Source organism: Phyllostomus hastatus, unplaced genomic scaffold (genome assembly GCF_019186645.2).
Source record: "Phyllostomus hastatus isolate PE091 unplaced genomic scaffold, TTU_PhHast_1.1 phas_contig_38, whole genome shotgun sequence".
Taxonomy (NCBI): Eukaryota; Metazoa; Chordata; class Mammalia; order Chiroptera; family Phyllostomidae; genus Phyllostomus; species Phyllostomus hastatus.
The window spans coordinates 31,927,992-31,944,377 of NW_025333869.1; the positions used below are offsets into that span (position 1 = coordinate 31,927,992).

Sequence of the window (16,386 nt, forward strand, 5' to 3'; positions counted from 1 at the left end):
AAGTGCTTAGGGAAATAGTCAAATAAAAATTACTTAAGGTTTAAAAATAAACATGGTAAATGTAAAGATTTTATTTATTTATTTATTTACTTACTTACTTATTTACTTTAGAGAGAGGGGAAGGGAGGGAGAGAAACATCAATGTGTGGTTGTCTCTCACGTTCCCCTTGCTGGGGACCTGGCCCTCAACCCAGGCATGTGTCCTGAGTGGGAATCCAACCACGACCCTTTGGTTCACAGGCCCACACTCAATCTACTGAGTTAGGTGTACCAGCCAGGGCCATGGTAACAAATTTATTTCCATCCTATTCTTGGTCTCCTACTTGCATAATTCATTTGAAATTCTTGGCTTCCTTCATTTTAATACCAGCTGTCATAATTTGTAAATGTACTCATATCTATTGTCTAAGTAAGATCTACCCCAAGCCACTCTTCATATTTGATAATTAATGAAAGTCTTCAAGTTATAATAGATTTGAAAATTATTTGTTAAAATGCACTAATCTTGTGTATTATTCTATTGATATCTTTACATAAATAAACCAAGGCATTTCTGTTGTCTGTCCTTCCATATAGACTGTGAGCTTCTCAAGGGTAGAGGCCTTATATCCAGAACCTTTCATGATGTGAGGCGCATATTGTAGTAAGTGCTAAATAAAGACATCAATTATGAATAATCTGTGTTAGTAAGGAGGAACAAACTAGGTGATTGAACTTCATGTTTCTTTTTAATGACTTTTTTTGTAGCATAATGAAGGGGTCTTTGAAATCATAAGGCCTGGTTTTGAATCCATTTTCTTAATGTATATTCTTAACAAGTAACTAAAATTTCTCTAAGCTTCATTTTCTTCATCTTTAAAATAAAATGAGATTACATTTGTGAAGTAGTTAGGATAGTGTCTCACATAGTAAATGTTCATAAATGGTGGTTAATATTACAAGATACTAAACTTTTAAAAATCTATTTGTTTTATCTGTGATGTTTAAAACAGACACCTATAGTGACACAAGATACTGGTATATAAGAGATAATTGGCCCTTTCTTGAACTACACGAAGTCAAAAAGTGACGGTTTTATAACTGATTGGCTGTTTGCTGAACTTCATGAATTAATAATTATTGATAATAATTTAATGGATAGTTTTGCCCCTTATCATTGCAATGGAAACATTTTTAAGTCAAGTTTTTTGAAAAATATTTCAGGGGAGAATGGGAAGGGTTTACAGGAACAAATATAAAGGACACATGGACAAAAACTGGGGGGGGTGGAAATGGGAGGGAAATGGGGAGGGCTGGGTGGGTGGTCTGGAATGGGAGTAAAGGGTAGAAAACTGTATTTGAACAATGATTAAAATAAAAAAAATAAAGCATATAGTTTTTATGATAAATTTTTATAGATTAAAAAATAAAATAATGATCCCCAGTGTATCTTTTATATAGATGATAAGATATTTGCTTAAATTTATATCTGTGTGAATATGTTTAATGTACATATTTACATGTGAAGATGAAAGAAGTAGGTCTAGTCTATATTTCTAATTTTTCAGCTTCTATAAGTAAACTAGCTCATTTTAAATATGTCTCTGTCACTTTCTTTGCCTACATAGTGAAAAACACTATTACTCTTTTCTTTACATTGCCTAATACTGTCATTTTTTTTTTACCTTCCCTTCCTCATTTTTTGAGGATCTTAATGAAAGTAAAGGATGTAAGGCAACTGATGGAACAAACAAATATTCTAGGGTTTCAAATCTGACTTTGAAATTTACTTTAATTCCATGTGACTTACACTTACATGATTTGCTGGCAAAAATCAAAATAATATATATACTCCCTGAAGCAAAGCAAAAAATGCCAGCAAACAAAGATCTTTTAATGCCTTTATATTCTACCTTTAAAAAATGCATTTCAAGTTTCTCCAATAGTAAAATGTCCACAAATTGTTCATTTTTTTTCTTGTATACTTTAGGTACTGGCCGTAGTCAAGGGATTCATAAAATATTATTTGGAATATATTCTAGTATTAAGAATATAAGACATTTGATTGAAAATGTTGTGAGGACATATGGCCGTATGAAAACTTTTTTTTGCATTTGAAATAGTTTGATTGATTTAGTGGACTTACATGCTTTTCAAAGCACATAAAAGGATAGCTTTCAGCATTTGGTGAGAGTCACAATGCAGTGTAAAGATGATGTTTTATTGAGTTGTACACTTGAAACCTGTATGGGTTTGTGAAGCAATGTCACCCCAATAAATTCAGTTAAACACAACAACACAAACACATAGCAAGGGTTCTTAGGGGTCCATTTAGAACAGTTTGCCTATAAAATTGAAGTCAATTGAAAGTTTTATATGAGGCATCCTGACAGTGTATACTGTGAATGGGATTTTTAAAAAAGACTATTTATTTTTAGAGAGAGGAAAGGGAGGGAGAAAGGGAGAGAAATGCCCATGTATGAGGGAAAGGTTGCCTTTTGCACACCCACAACTGGGACCTGGCCTACAGCCCCAGGCATGTGACCTGACTGACTGGGGATTGAATCCTGGGATCGAACCCCCGAATCGAACCAGTGACCTTTCAATCTGCAGAATGACGCCCAACCGAGTGAGCCACACCAGTCGGAGTAAATGGGATTTATGTAGTAATAGTGTTAATTGCATCTCTTTTCTCAAACTACTTTATATTTCTCAGTGGCTCCTAGAAGTTCACTGAGATTAGGAAGCAGACAGTTTTCATAACAATTGTGTCATGCCCAAGATCACAAAGCAAGTCTTTGACAATTTGGTATTTGCGTACAGATTTCTTACTCTGTCTTTTCTCTTTCCATATAATCAGTTATTTTCACCAGATTTACTGGCTACTTAATCCAGGTTGAGATTTTAGAAATATAAGTCTGTAGTTTTCAAGATGATTTACTAAGTATTATACACTAGATACTGAAAAAGTAGTCCTGGAAATAAAATTGCACACAGAAAATTAAATTTTCTTCTCAATTTGCCAGTATGCATTGTGGAATGGTTTTCCTATGTTGATATATTACACTTCTATATTTGATCATTAGAATAGCAAAAGAGACTATTGTGATTAAAATCTATTTCCTTGTTATTTTGGTTTCTAACCTATTAGCAGTGGCCATGTTTTTTTTCCACTTAAAACAGCTCAGCTTTGGTTTTCTAAGAAAGCAGATAAAAGCCTTATGTTTATTTAAAGCATGCATGTTATTAAACATGCATAAACTCCTTTAAAGAGGTGATTTTTTTTTTAACAAGAGGACTAGGAAAGTAGAATCTAAGAAACCAAAATTTAGAACGTTCTTCATTGTGCTAGATTTTTGTAGTTGGTTATAATCATTTAGTGGCCCTGAAAACAACTGGTATTTTAAAAACTACCCTTTAAAAACTCTAGAAACTATTTGTGAAATAGAAATTTATAAGGTTTGGTTTACGAGGATTACAGGGTTGGGTTAATGAAGATGTAATTGTTTCAAGTTTGAGATCGGTATGTGTACGGGTTACAAAGTCTTGTGATTGGATGGGAAGTAAACATAATTACTTTTTCTGAGCTGTGATTGGCCAAAATCCTCTTTCCACGGTATTTTCTAACAGCTGAATCCGGAGCCTCTCCCATTTTTATCATCTGATTAGTGAGTTTGAGATATATACTAGTATTGCATTAAAAGTACCCAAATTGGTCCAGAGATAGTTTGTGAATTTTAAGAATATTGACAAAAGCTCTCAAGAGGCGTTTGGCGTTCTTACAACAAAGCAGTAGTCCGGTGTAAATCTCTGCATTGCTCAAACACGTAACTAGCCACAAACGGGAAGAATGATAGGGTGATAGTGGATGAAGACAGTGTTTTCTTTATTTTCATTTAAAGTCATGGACTGTTTGTTCTTCAGTGACTGAGTCTGTGGGCTTAGGTTTCAGTTGAAAGTGGTACTCTGCTTTTCTGCTGGCACTTCAGGACTGTTAATTCAGGCAAAATTCAGCTACCTCATATGGCAGGCACCTTGTGTTCTAAAACACATTGCTCTGAAGATGGGGTGTTTAATTTGGAGTTTATTTTATGACCCAGAGTGGAAACCAGCGCACGTCACTTTTGCCTCGCCTCGCACTTCTAAAGGAGCAAAGACTGGAAAGATAGACATCAAATGCTCTTGAAGCTGTTCCTGGAGGACAGCATCCCCTTCTGCTTCTCTCATTACTTCTTAGTCTGGCTGGTCCCGCAGCTGTTGTCGCAGTGTGGGCACTACTTTGTGTCTGCGGTGGTTCCTGGGACCCTCTTCCCCGCGCCCGCGCAGGCGGAAGGAGACGCGCAGTTCTCTCGCACGATTGCTGGTAGACTGGGAGGCGGAGTAGTACTGACCGGGGCGCTGCGGTGGTCGAGGCTGCCTCCGGGTTTCCGACGGCTGTGTAGGGATTGCTGTCGGGTTTTTGTATGTGGGGGGAGTGTGTGTGTGTCTGTGTGTGAAGCTGAAGCCAGAGGATGCGAGATGGAAAGTCCAGCAGAGTGTTGAGTACGAGGCCGAGGTCGCTGTGCCCTTCTGGGAAGAGCGTCCAGTGCGCCCCAACTCTGAGCTAGCGGGGCTGCCACTGTCCTCCTATCCGCTCGCCACAGCATGGGCAGACGGTAGGAGTGCGGTATCGTTGGTTCCCTAGCAGTGGGTAAGGCAACGGCCACTTAGGCAGTGTCTGCTATGGCGGTAGAGACACGGCTGGAGCTGGTAGGGAAGCGGTTTCTGTGCGTGGCAGTCGGCGAAGAGACGCAGCTGAAGCGCGGGGAGAGTGGACGAAGCTGGCGGGGCTGGCGAGCGGGGGTCATCAGAGCTGTGTCACATAGGGACTGCCGCAATCCGGACCTGGCGGTAAGAGACCTGCACCCTTCATTCTCCCAGCCCACTCCTGCACCCCCACTTTCTCGCAACCATACCCTGAGGGGTTTAGCCCTGGCACCTTGCTCAGCCCGGCCCACTGGCGGTCACGCCCCTCCTAGGAGTTCAAGGCGAATTTGCCCATATCCCCTGATGTGGTCGCCGCCTCCCTACAAGTGGCTCTCTGGACAAGACGGGGACTGAGCGGGACTCCCCAGCGTCTGCCCCACCCCCGGTTCGGTTACTTGGCCACTGTCCGGGAGTGGTTCGGCTGTGACTTCCCTACATCTCCGGAGACCTTTTCCAAAGGCGGGTCTGCAAGATCAGCTCTGTGCTGACAGGTTGGGGAGGGGGACGGGATGGACCGGACCCTCGTAGCTATATGGGGCCAGATTTACCATCATCTCTCTTCTCGCAAAAGTCTTATAGTGCAGAGGTTGGAGACTTGAAACTTATCCGTGAGGTTGCTTAAGGGGAGGGAGAAATGGAAAGAGAGATCGCTCTTCTCCAGTCAGTCCTGGGATTAGAGTGTGTTTTTGAGACCAAAGGCTGTGGCATGGTACCCAGATTCCACCTCTTTCCACAGTAGATGCTTGGATTTCTAACCGGAAACAATGAAAATGAAAATTTTTGATTTGAGGGTCATAAAAATTAACCTTTCTCTCTCTCCTTACCGCCTTCCTACCAGTCCCTCCTTTCTTTTCTTCCTCCCTTCCTCCCTTCCTCCCTTCCTCCCTTCCTGTTTTTTTTCCATAGGGTTGTGGTTTGTTAGTTGTTTTTTGTTTTTTGTTTTTTTGTTAGAAGCGAATAGTGCTTTTAACATCTTCCGTTCCAGGGTTTTATATCATTTTAAATGAAGCAAAAAACATTGTAAATTAAAATATTAAATGCCCAGTTGAACCTTTGTCTCTTTTTTCTTTTCCTTACATATGACACTGCCAGTATTTTCTTTCGGTAGTGTAGGAATGTGTGAGATTTGCAGACGGGATATGCTCTGTCAGTGTTAACAAAGCACATTTTCACTGGGGGATAGGTTGGAGATAAGGGGGCAGAGTAGAGACAAGACATTCATAAGCTTCCTAAGGTTGGTTTAGGAACACATGATCCATGAAATTTATTAATAAGTGCCCTAGGGCATTTAATTTTCACATAAAATTTCAAACTTGGGAATATTTTTTCTTCTATTATAAAGGTATATGCATGCTCACAATTCCAAAATCACTTTAATATCTATCTGTATATGTACATATCTGTGTACATACCTGTGTACATACCTGTTTTAATATTTCTGCTGGAGTTTCTGTAAATCCCTGTTTCATGACTATAGTTGTGATACATGGTGTCATATGGCATGTGTTAATGTTGATTTGATGCTGCAAAATATGTTTGTTTTGCTTATAGGTGTTTCAGATATGAAATAAGCAGAGTAGAAGTAATTAAAATTCTTCATTATTTTCATTGAAAGGAAGAAAAAGAATCTTCCTTGAATTTTGATTATGATTATTCTACAATTCTGTAAATTCAGTAACTTATTTTTTGTGTGTGTAAAAGGCATGTTGTGAATTTCTCCTTTGATAGGAAATTGTTTTGGCTTTGATATAGAAGCTAGTTAGACTGTAGTTGAGCATTTTAATATTATTTCAAGACAAACATGGAATGCTGTTTTGGTTTTTCACAATATTTTATATTTGTAGACACATGAAAATTAGGAAATGTAGCTTTAAATTATGCATGTTATTGGTGACAGTCAAAGTTAAATATGGACATATTAAAAGCTTTCTTACATGGATATTTAAATGATGTAAAGAGAGGGGTTTATAAATACCATGTTTATAAAAGACAAGATATTAGGCTGAGTTTTTAAAAATGAAAAGTATATGTGGATGATGGTGATTGACTGGAAAGAACAAGAAGTTTCCTCAGGGTTGTTTACATATATCAAAACTTACTGAATTGTACACTTAATATATGTGCATTCACGATATGGCAGTATTACCTCAGAATGCATTTTAAATCATAACTATGTGAACCTTTGACAGTCCTTCTTTATCTAACAGTCTTTATTTGAAATTTTCATTATTATAGTGTAATCTCAGATTTTTTTAAACCTGGAACCTATAGTGTTAGAATTACTCTTAGACTTTCTTACATTCATGTTTTGTTTACATTTATATATCCTAAATTAATGAAATTTAAAACAGTTTAGCACCAGCACATTTATTAGAAATCTTGGCTGCATGTATATTTGGCACTTGTTTGGGAGAAGGACTCGAAACTTGAATTGTTTTTCCTTTTCTAGCTTTTAAAAGTAGTCCACATTACTTGGCTCATGGCCCTCTTCCTACTTAAAAGGTAACACCATTGTTCTGTCTCTAACCATTTTTCTCTACTCCAATGCTTCCCCTTCACTTTTAAATGCCCTCATGATCATATTGAGCCCACCCAGATAATCCAGAACAATCTCCCCATCTGCTAATTAACAACCTTAATTCCATATGAACCTTAATTCAACCCTTTGCTGTATAATGTCACATAGTTAACGGGTTTCGTGTATTATGACATGAGCATCTTTGGGATGGCATTATTAAGCCTACCACACCATCACAGAAAAACTATTCTTTTATAATAAGGCCATATATGATTTGGTATAAATAAGTTAAGGCTGAAATTAATTGTATTTTTTTCATGCTAGCAGTTTCAGTGATATCACTATCTGATCTCTTAAGTAAATGAGCCTAATGTAGAATTTTTTACTAACTAGTCTTGGATCATTTCACCTGTTTTGTTTGTTACTTTAAAAAAAAGGCTTGAAAACCTTCTGGGTTGGTTATCTATTGGCATTACATTAACCAACAAAAGACTGTTGAAACCTTTTATCTGAAGCCTCTTTATTCAGGAGGACCAAGTTGTTGAAATACATAAAAGTATATTTCAGACCTCAGCATGTTGAATTCTTTTTCTAGCCCCGTTACTTAGGGAGGTTTTTGCCTTGGTATACATATTGAACATTATTACTGCCTTACGTTCTGAGGAATTTTTCTGGAATATTGCTAGTATTATGGGAGGAAAGCTGGAAATGGAGAAGTACTACTGTACAATACTGAATAATACTGCTATACTTATTAAAGAGGAAAAATTGATTTATTTACTTTTTTTTAACTTCCATAACCTGGCAGCCATTTATTATCCATGTAGCCATTTACCCACACATCTTCCCTTGATTCGTAAGGTGATTACAGCATCATTTCAAGTTTACCTTTTCTAAAAAGTTTGTATTTTTTAAAAATGTATCAGGTTTGTTTTTTTTTAATATTCCAAAGCAGTAAAAAGTTGCATTGTGTTTTATAAACCAAACATTATAAATTTGCTTATGTATTGGGGAATTTTTTTTTATTTAGTTTATTGATTTCTTTTTCTTTTCTCTTAAATTTTTTTTATTGATTTGAGAGAGAGAGAAACATCAATTTGTTGTTCTGTAACAGGGTGCAGCCAAGAGGGGGGCCCCAAATAGGGATTTGAAATGGGGTCCAGAACTCAAGGTGTTCAGGAAATATTAGGATATCCTCACCCCTTTCCCCCACAGGTATGAGCTGGAGGAAGGGACACATGGAGCAGGGCCATTGAGAGCTGTTTTGCATAGCAACAGCTCTTTGCAGCTAACCTCTGGTGTGGTCATTTAACATATCTCTAACCTTTAACTGGTTGCATAGATATGTTAAATAGCTGTGACCATGCTCTGTGCCTGGGGAATGGGAAGTAACTTCCCCCCAAGACATAAGTGCGGGACAAGTCCCCCGAGTTACAGCGCCTGCATGGGAGCTTGGAGAAGATTGGCTCCATGACAGGGGGCCATGCCTGCCCAGACTCACTATGGCAACCCAGTAAAGCTGGAAGGATATGAGAGTGCTGGCAAGTCTAGCCAATTGTGGCAGGAGTTGGAAATGGGGCTGCAGAAGAAGATTGCAGGGATTTAAATCCAGACATCGCAGCCATTGGAGGGAGAGAACCATGGGGTTTTGCCAGACTGGGGACTTCTGCACCCCTGGGAGGGAAAACCATGCAGCTTTGCCAGAGTGGGGACCCCCACAGCTTTAGAAGGGGGAACCACCACCCAACTTTAGCAGAGATCCCGGTGACCCAGCTGATGGTGTTGGGAACTGAGGGAGGCCTATCAGCCGAAACGGATTACTGGGAAGAACTGGGGGCTGCCTGAGCCCAGGCTTCTATTTCTTTTCCTGAGATATGGTTGCCCAGGCTGGGCAAAGGGGGAAGGAAGGACTGTGTGTTTGTGGGTGTTTTAAGGGACTTTGGGATTTTGATGAAGACATTAGGTTACAACTTTAAGTCTGTATAGCATTAAATAAACATTTCCTTTCCTTTTCACAAATCTCTGGCATTGAGAGATGTCTTTCCTATAAGGCGGCGGACATAATGAACCTGGGGGCTTCCTTTCGGTAATAATATATTGCCTTCGGCCCCCGCCCTTGTTTGTTCTGTAACAGTTTCACCTATTTATGCATTCATTCGCTGGTTCTTGTATGTGCCCTAACTGGGGATCAGAACCTGCAACCTTGGCATATTAGGACCATGCTCTAACCCCAAGTGAGCTATTGGCAAGGGAGGGGAATTTTCATATGGTCATTTAGTGAGGAGAAGCTAACCATGGAATACAGGTCTTAAACTGTTCTAAATTATATGTCTAATAAAAGTTATTTTTCAGATCTTGTATCTTAAGTATAAATAAAATATTTAGGAAATATAAAAAGTGATTTATGATTGACTTGTTTATAAGGAAATCCTTTTCCTTTTTTAGTTCCTATACATTTCTGCTCAGCTGTATCATTTAAGTTTCATATTGAGTTGGTAACATTTGACTACCTTATAAATTTTGTTAGGATAATTTTTGAGGTAATTCTGAAATTTATAATATGGTCTTACCATATTGATAATGCTGATTTCTGGTTTATTCACAAAATGTTCAATGAATGAATAATTGATTTTTATTTTATTGCTCAGTTTGATCTAGATAAGTTAACATAGGGAAAATTGGTTTAGCTGGCAGATAGAAACACTGTTGTCTGATTTAAATACATAAACTATTTTTCACCCTCTTTTAAGTCAGTTGTTGTTATTAGGCTTAAAAACTTAGGTGCAAGAAAATGAATATGTAAATTGCAGCTATAGCACATAATTTGTGTGGTTGTAACCACTACCTGGTTTTAAATAAAGGGGATCACCTAGTAAATGGTGTTAATGATGTGTTTTTGTAAAATTAAAGGAGAGGAGGTAGGTATTTTTTCCCCTTTTAACTTGTCATACTTTCATTTTACCATGAGACTTATCTTCTTACTTTCATGTAGGGATATAATCATATTTTAAAGTAAAAGTGACTAGACATTCCAATGTATTTGAAAGAACATAGGCTGTTTCTGGATATTTCCCTATGCTTATAGATTTAATATACTATATTTTGACAATTGCAAGTTATATACAAAGAATGTGTTCAACATTCAAACTCATACTCATTTTCTTTCCTCTTTGTAGATTTAGTAAAGTACCTAGCATCTAAAGATGTTTTTTAAATGTTCATTGAATGGTAAATAAATGAATGAATTTTATAAATTTCTTGGATACTAAAATTTATACTAACCATCTCAATTATCTACTATTTACTTTTAATTTTGAATCTGTTTTTGTTCCGTAGCATTGTGCACCTTAGTGGTTGCTCCCACAATACCTATTTTCCATGGTGTGCTTTGACTAAAGGATAGGCAAATACTTCAAAGCCAAATAAGAAAGGGAATTCTTCTGGTATCAGTGGATGAGTGCATACCTTAAAAATTACAGTTCCAGTCAGAATGAAGCAAGCCAAGGATAGTATAGTGTGGTATGAGTCTGGGATTGCTACAGCTGTTTTCCTGCTTTAAGGTAGACCAGTTGTGGGCAAAGCTGATACAGAGTTGAAAGCCAACAGAAAAAAATGTGACTGATCATGTTGTTTTCTGAGGCCTAAATACCACTGTTGGGTTTTTTACTTACAGACCTTTTCATTATGGAAGAATTAATGAATTTTTGTGTTTTTGTTGGTTTTTCCTTTTTTAAAAAAAAGATTTTATTTATTTATTGTTAGAGAGAGTGGAAATGAGGGAGAAAAAAGGGGAGAGAAACATTGATTGGTTGCCTCTTGGAAACCCTCAACCGGGGACCTGGCCCAAAACCCAGGCCAGGGAATGTCCTGACTGGGAACTGAACCAGCAACCTCTTAAGGTCTGCGGGAGGATATTGGTGTGTAGGACAATGCCCAATCTGCTGAGCCATACGAGTCAGGTCTGGTTTTTCTTTTATTTGGAACCACAAATATGTTAGCTGATACACATGGTAATATTTTCATTTCATTTTTTGGAAAGAATATGAAAGGTATTTTGTTGATGCTCTTCCCTTGGATGTTGTTAAGACACTAGACTTCTATCTTACCAACTTTGAATAACTTAAGTGATGATTTTAAGGAAGGGTGATATATTCTGCTTTATTGTGTAAAGGTGTATTCCAAAGCCTTGAAGAATTATTTTAATGTATATAAAACACAAATATTTAATGCTCTAAATTAAAAATAAATAACTTGAACTTTTATGTCAGGAACTATGCTATAGTTTAAAAATTTTAGGAAAGAGGTATCATTAATATTTTATAAATTAACAAGAAATGCTAACCTTTACTTTTTTAGGTCATATGCTGTAAATATTGTGTTTCTACTTTATGTCCGTGTTGGCCAGATAAATAGCCAAAGGTACACTATTCCTTATCTGCAGTTCTGGTACCATCAAAATGTTTTTTAATGATTCAGCTTGAAAACCTGACTGACTGAACTGGTTTTTTTTTTTTTAAATAAAAGCTAATATAGAATATTTTTTGTAAGAGAAATATTAATGTGCTGAATTTTAGGGTGCTCTAACCTCCAGGTTTATATACAATATCTGCACTTTTACATACAATATACATACAATATATACTATATTACTATACTCAACTACTATAATATATGCTTCATTTTACTTTATAACAACCATCAAATTTTGAACTCCAAAACACTTCTAGTTGAAAGGATTTGAGATGAGAGGTTTTTATTTAAAAACTAATACTGATGGTTTTTAATGGTAGTGATTTAGTGGTAACAGATATTGCTAATTTCATTTGTTTCAAGATTTGACAGATTATATTTCTGTTTCCTGTTCAGATAAACATTTTTTTTCATTGTGGATATTTTAAAAAAGATTTTATTTTTGGAGAGGAGAAAGGAGGGAGAGAAACATCAATGTTTCTCATGCACCCCCCTACTGGGGACCCAGCCTACAACCCAGGCATGTGCCCTGACTGGGAATTGAACCAGCAACCCATTGGTTTGTAGGCCAGCACCCAATCCATTGAGTCACAGCAGCCAGGGCTCATTGTGGATTTTTAACAAACGTGTTTTACACAATGTACCTTTGTTTTAAGGTGGTTGCTTACTAAAAATTGAAATGTTTCAAAATACCAAAACATTCCCTGAAATTATTTAATTGAACAAAATCTTTTTCATGTAGAATTTATATTTTAGCTATTTTATAAAATTATTCTAGTAATAAACTCACTGATGAAAACATTAATTTTAATCTTATAGAACTTATTGATTTAATGTTAAAATACACAATTAATTATTAGAAAGCAGCGTATTATACATTTATTGTTTGGTTGAACATAGTACTAAAATTCTAAGGTTATAATAGGGTCTAGTCCAGTTTCCTAGACTCTACCAGTTGGAATTATGAATCATACTAAGGATCCTGTTATTAAACTTAAGCATGATAGGTAAATGCTTTAAACTGTAATTATAAACCTATTAGTGTTTTTAATAAAAAGTATGAATATAATGAAATCTGTCTTTTGAAGTTTGTTAAGTGGTATATTCCTTTGGATTTAAATTTTGGATTACACATTTTTTAATAAATTGCAAAATTCAAGTATGGTATGCCATCTGTATTTGTTGAAATCAGCCCAACAAAACAGTTCTTAGTAGAGTGTCTTTTGAAATTAGTTTGATTAAAGAGTAATTGTATATAAGTATGCATAAATATATGTAATTGATCACTTAAAATACCTTAGATTTCAGTGAAACATTTCTCAAAAATACTTTCAACATTTCACTTGATTTATAATTTTTTGAGCCTTGGTTTCCTCATTTATCAAATCAGTGAATGGAATAGATCTAGATCCAGTTTTTCCTATTTGCAATTCTGGAATTGTGATGTTAATAGTTTTTACCTGAAGTGTTTTAGAATAAAGTGTTTATTAAGCAAAAATAAATTTCACATCTGCCCTGAAAGCTCTTAATCCTGACTTAATGAAACTTTTCATTATGACATACCTATTGTTATATTACAAGGACAACAGTTCTTCTGTGTAAATAATGTGATTTCTGTTTAGAGTTTCTTTGGATGACCAAGATACATTCATAGGATTTGGATTTTTATCATTGGACTAATCGAGGTAGAAAAATAAACATTTCATGACTACAAAATTGGGCCTTGAAATAATTCAAGATCTATTTCTTCATGTTTTAATTTTGTGGTGAAAATACCCAGTAGTTTAAATTAATCGAAAGAATTAAGATATTACTGCTTCCTTTCCTGGCTACAGTTCCTCCAACCTTAGTATTAGAGATGCAGTCCCTTGCTTAGAGTGTGTTGTATTTCAATCTTGCTATTCCGTTTGGAGAATATACTTATGCTGCTTTGCATCATTACTCACAAATCTGCAACTTGAGCATTGACCTTAATTTGAATCCTAAAGACAACTGTTGTCTTTACATGAATGTCCTACATTTGTGTCTGAAGTGAAATTGATTGTCTTCATGTGAAACCAGCTTCCCTTGTGAGACTTACCTTGAAGTCTCATCCAAATATGAAAACAACTTCATCCTTTACCTCTTCATCACTTAGAATGTAAGTACTTAGTGAATACTGCAAATTCCTTTCTTTTTAAAAATAATGTATTCAGGAATTTATTTTTATTTTTTCCTTTTTATTGAATTTATTGAGGTGACACTGATTAACAAAATTATACAGGCTGTTGGTGCACAATTCTACAACACATCATCTGTACACTGCATTATATATTCACCACCCTAAGTCAAGTCTCTGTCCATCACCATTTATCCTTCCTATACCTTATTCCACCCGCTGCCCTCCCAACAGCTCTCAGCCTGCAATTTCTTCAAATTGCAATCTTCTCTCCACCCTTTCCCCCCAGCCCCAGTTTGTACCATCACTCTTTTCAAACACTCATTGCTCCAGGCATGTATTTAGTGGTATTTTTACTTTCAAGTTTATTCCTTTTCCCAATTACTCATCTTGCATTTTCCTTTACCTCATTTTAGTAGTTTTTCCTTTGCTTATCTGATAAAGTCCAAACTTCATTCTCTAGTGTTTAGGTATTCCCAATCTTGTTCCTATTTTTTGAAATTTAAAATTTACTGTTCATCTGTTAGTGTTGTGGTGTTCAGCAAATCTGTTGAAATTTAAAAAATATTACAACCCAATGTTTATGAAGTCATGAAATGCATTTTGTTTCCTTTTAAATTTCATTTACTCATAAAAAGTTTCTGATGTCAAACTGATGTTAGATATATTCTCTTTTGTTAAAAATGGTTTTACTTGGTGTTGCATGAACTGAAGTCAAGTGAGAAAACATTCTTGTTGAATCAAATGATGTATTAAATATGCATTTGTGTTTGTGAAAAAAACAATTTTAGTGTTTTACAAAATGTTCATGAATGTGGAAGTTTTCCTTTTCTTTGATTTTAAGATATACATTTTCCACATTTTAATGTTTCTGAAACTAAGGCACAGTTTACATATATTGCAACTTGTCTACCGCTAAGCAGAATATCAAGTGGTGGTGGTGATCTTCCTGCAAAGTGAGTGACCTTAGTCGTATAGTACTTTCCGGTCTTAGTATCCCTTTAAACTCTTAAAAATTATTGAGGATCCTAAGGCCTTTCTTTTTGTGGGTTATATCTATTGATTTTTATTGTACTAAAAATTAAAATGGAGAAGTTAGAACACAACAAGCACACATTCAGTTACCTGTCAGAATAGTGCTGTCATACTATCTGTAGCTTATAGCAAACTGCTTTGTGCATTGATGAGAAAATAAGAGTAAAAAAGGCCAATAAAGTTTTAGTATTATGAAAAGTTTTTTGTTTTTTTTTTACTTTTTAACCTTTTGAATGGGTTCAGTAACCTATGAAAACCTGTGGTGAAATTATTATCTAATTATCTCCTTAGCTGGGATTATTTACATTGGTATCATGGCAGGTGTTTAAATTTTAAATTGAATTTACTTCACTATTCCAGGTGAATTCTAGTATTTGTTATATTAGTATGAAAATTATGTAGTGTAAATGTAGATTTCCTGTCACATGCTAGAGAATGTTGAAACAGAAAATGCATTCGAAACTAGGCATTCATAGAATTGATTTTAGAATTTTTCAAAGCCAGATGTCTGTGATTCACTCGTGTCTTGTGAAAGATTGTCACTTAGGAGCTGAAGTATCTGATCTGTCAAAATTATAAGTTGAAGGTTCAAAAACATCTTTAGGTTCAGAGGAATGTCGAGGTAAGCAGTATGTTGGTATATGGATAAAGTTATGCACTGCCATTCAATGTAAAATGGCTTTGTATATTTAATATTAAGATTTATTTCCTCCCTCGTTATTCCTTAGATTGAATATTAGCATCAAGGCAATAAAGTAAGATATATAAACTATGAAACAATTTAAAATTGGTAAACTGTGTAGTGTGCTGAATAGCATCATGCTGTTATTTTGGTCTGTCTTTTTCTTCAAAACCACATTAATTAAACTACATAGATCACTCCTGGTCAAGATGGGGGTGTAGGTAAACACGGCTTGCCACCTCCCCCAACCATATCAAAAATACAATTAAACTATAGAACAACAACCACTCAGAACCGTCAGAAATTGAGTTGTATGGAAGTCAGACAACTATGGAATTAAAAAAACTATCCCTCTAGACTGGTAGGAGGGGAAGAGATGTGGAACAGGCTAGTCCCACCCCCACATGTGATGGATAAAAATTTGGGAGTGATATTTCAGGAGCGAGGAGTATCAGCTCCACACCAGGTTTCCCAGCCTAGGGGTCCAGTGCCAGGAGGGTAAGTCCCCATATTGGCCACAAAAACTAGCAGGGACTGAGTTGGTAGAAGACTGGAGTCCCAAGCAGTTCCTCATAAAGAACCCACACAAACTCATTCCATCTGAGCTCCAGCACTGGGGTAGCAGCTTGAAGGCACCAGTGGCATACAGGGAGAAACTGAGGTATCTGGTCTCAAGGCAAGAACTGGGGAGCATTTTTCTCCCAGACAGAAAGGTATGCAGTGGCCATTGTTCCTTTTCTGAACCCTCCTCCCACAGAGTCCCAAGCAGGTGCCATATCTGAGACTCCATCAACCTGG

At 36.3% G+C, this 16,386-nt stretch overlaps 1 protein-coding gene across 3 annotated transcripts in view; it reads left to right on the forward strand.

Annotated features, from left to right (window-relative positions):
* Positions 1-4,490: 4,490 nt before the first annotated feature.
* Positions 4,491-16,386, forward strand: part of JMJD1C (jumonji domain containing 1C) — a 256,582-nt gene continuing 244,686 nt past the window's right edge. For 2 of the 3 annotated variants that reach the window (XM_045842043.1, XM_045842045.1), the window contains exon 1: positions 4,492-4,869. In XM_045842043.1, the coding sequence (XP_045697999.1) occupies positions 4,702-4,869 (168 nt within the window). In that variant the 5' untranslated portion in view covers positions 4,492-4,701. Of the gene's footprint in view, positions 4,870-16,386 lie in introns of all 3 variants that reach the window. The other variant, XM_045842044.1, reaches the window with a different exon arrangement.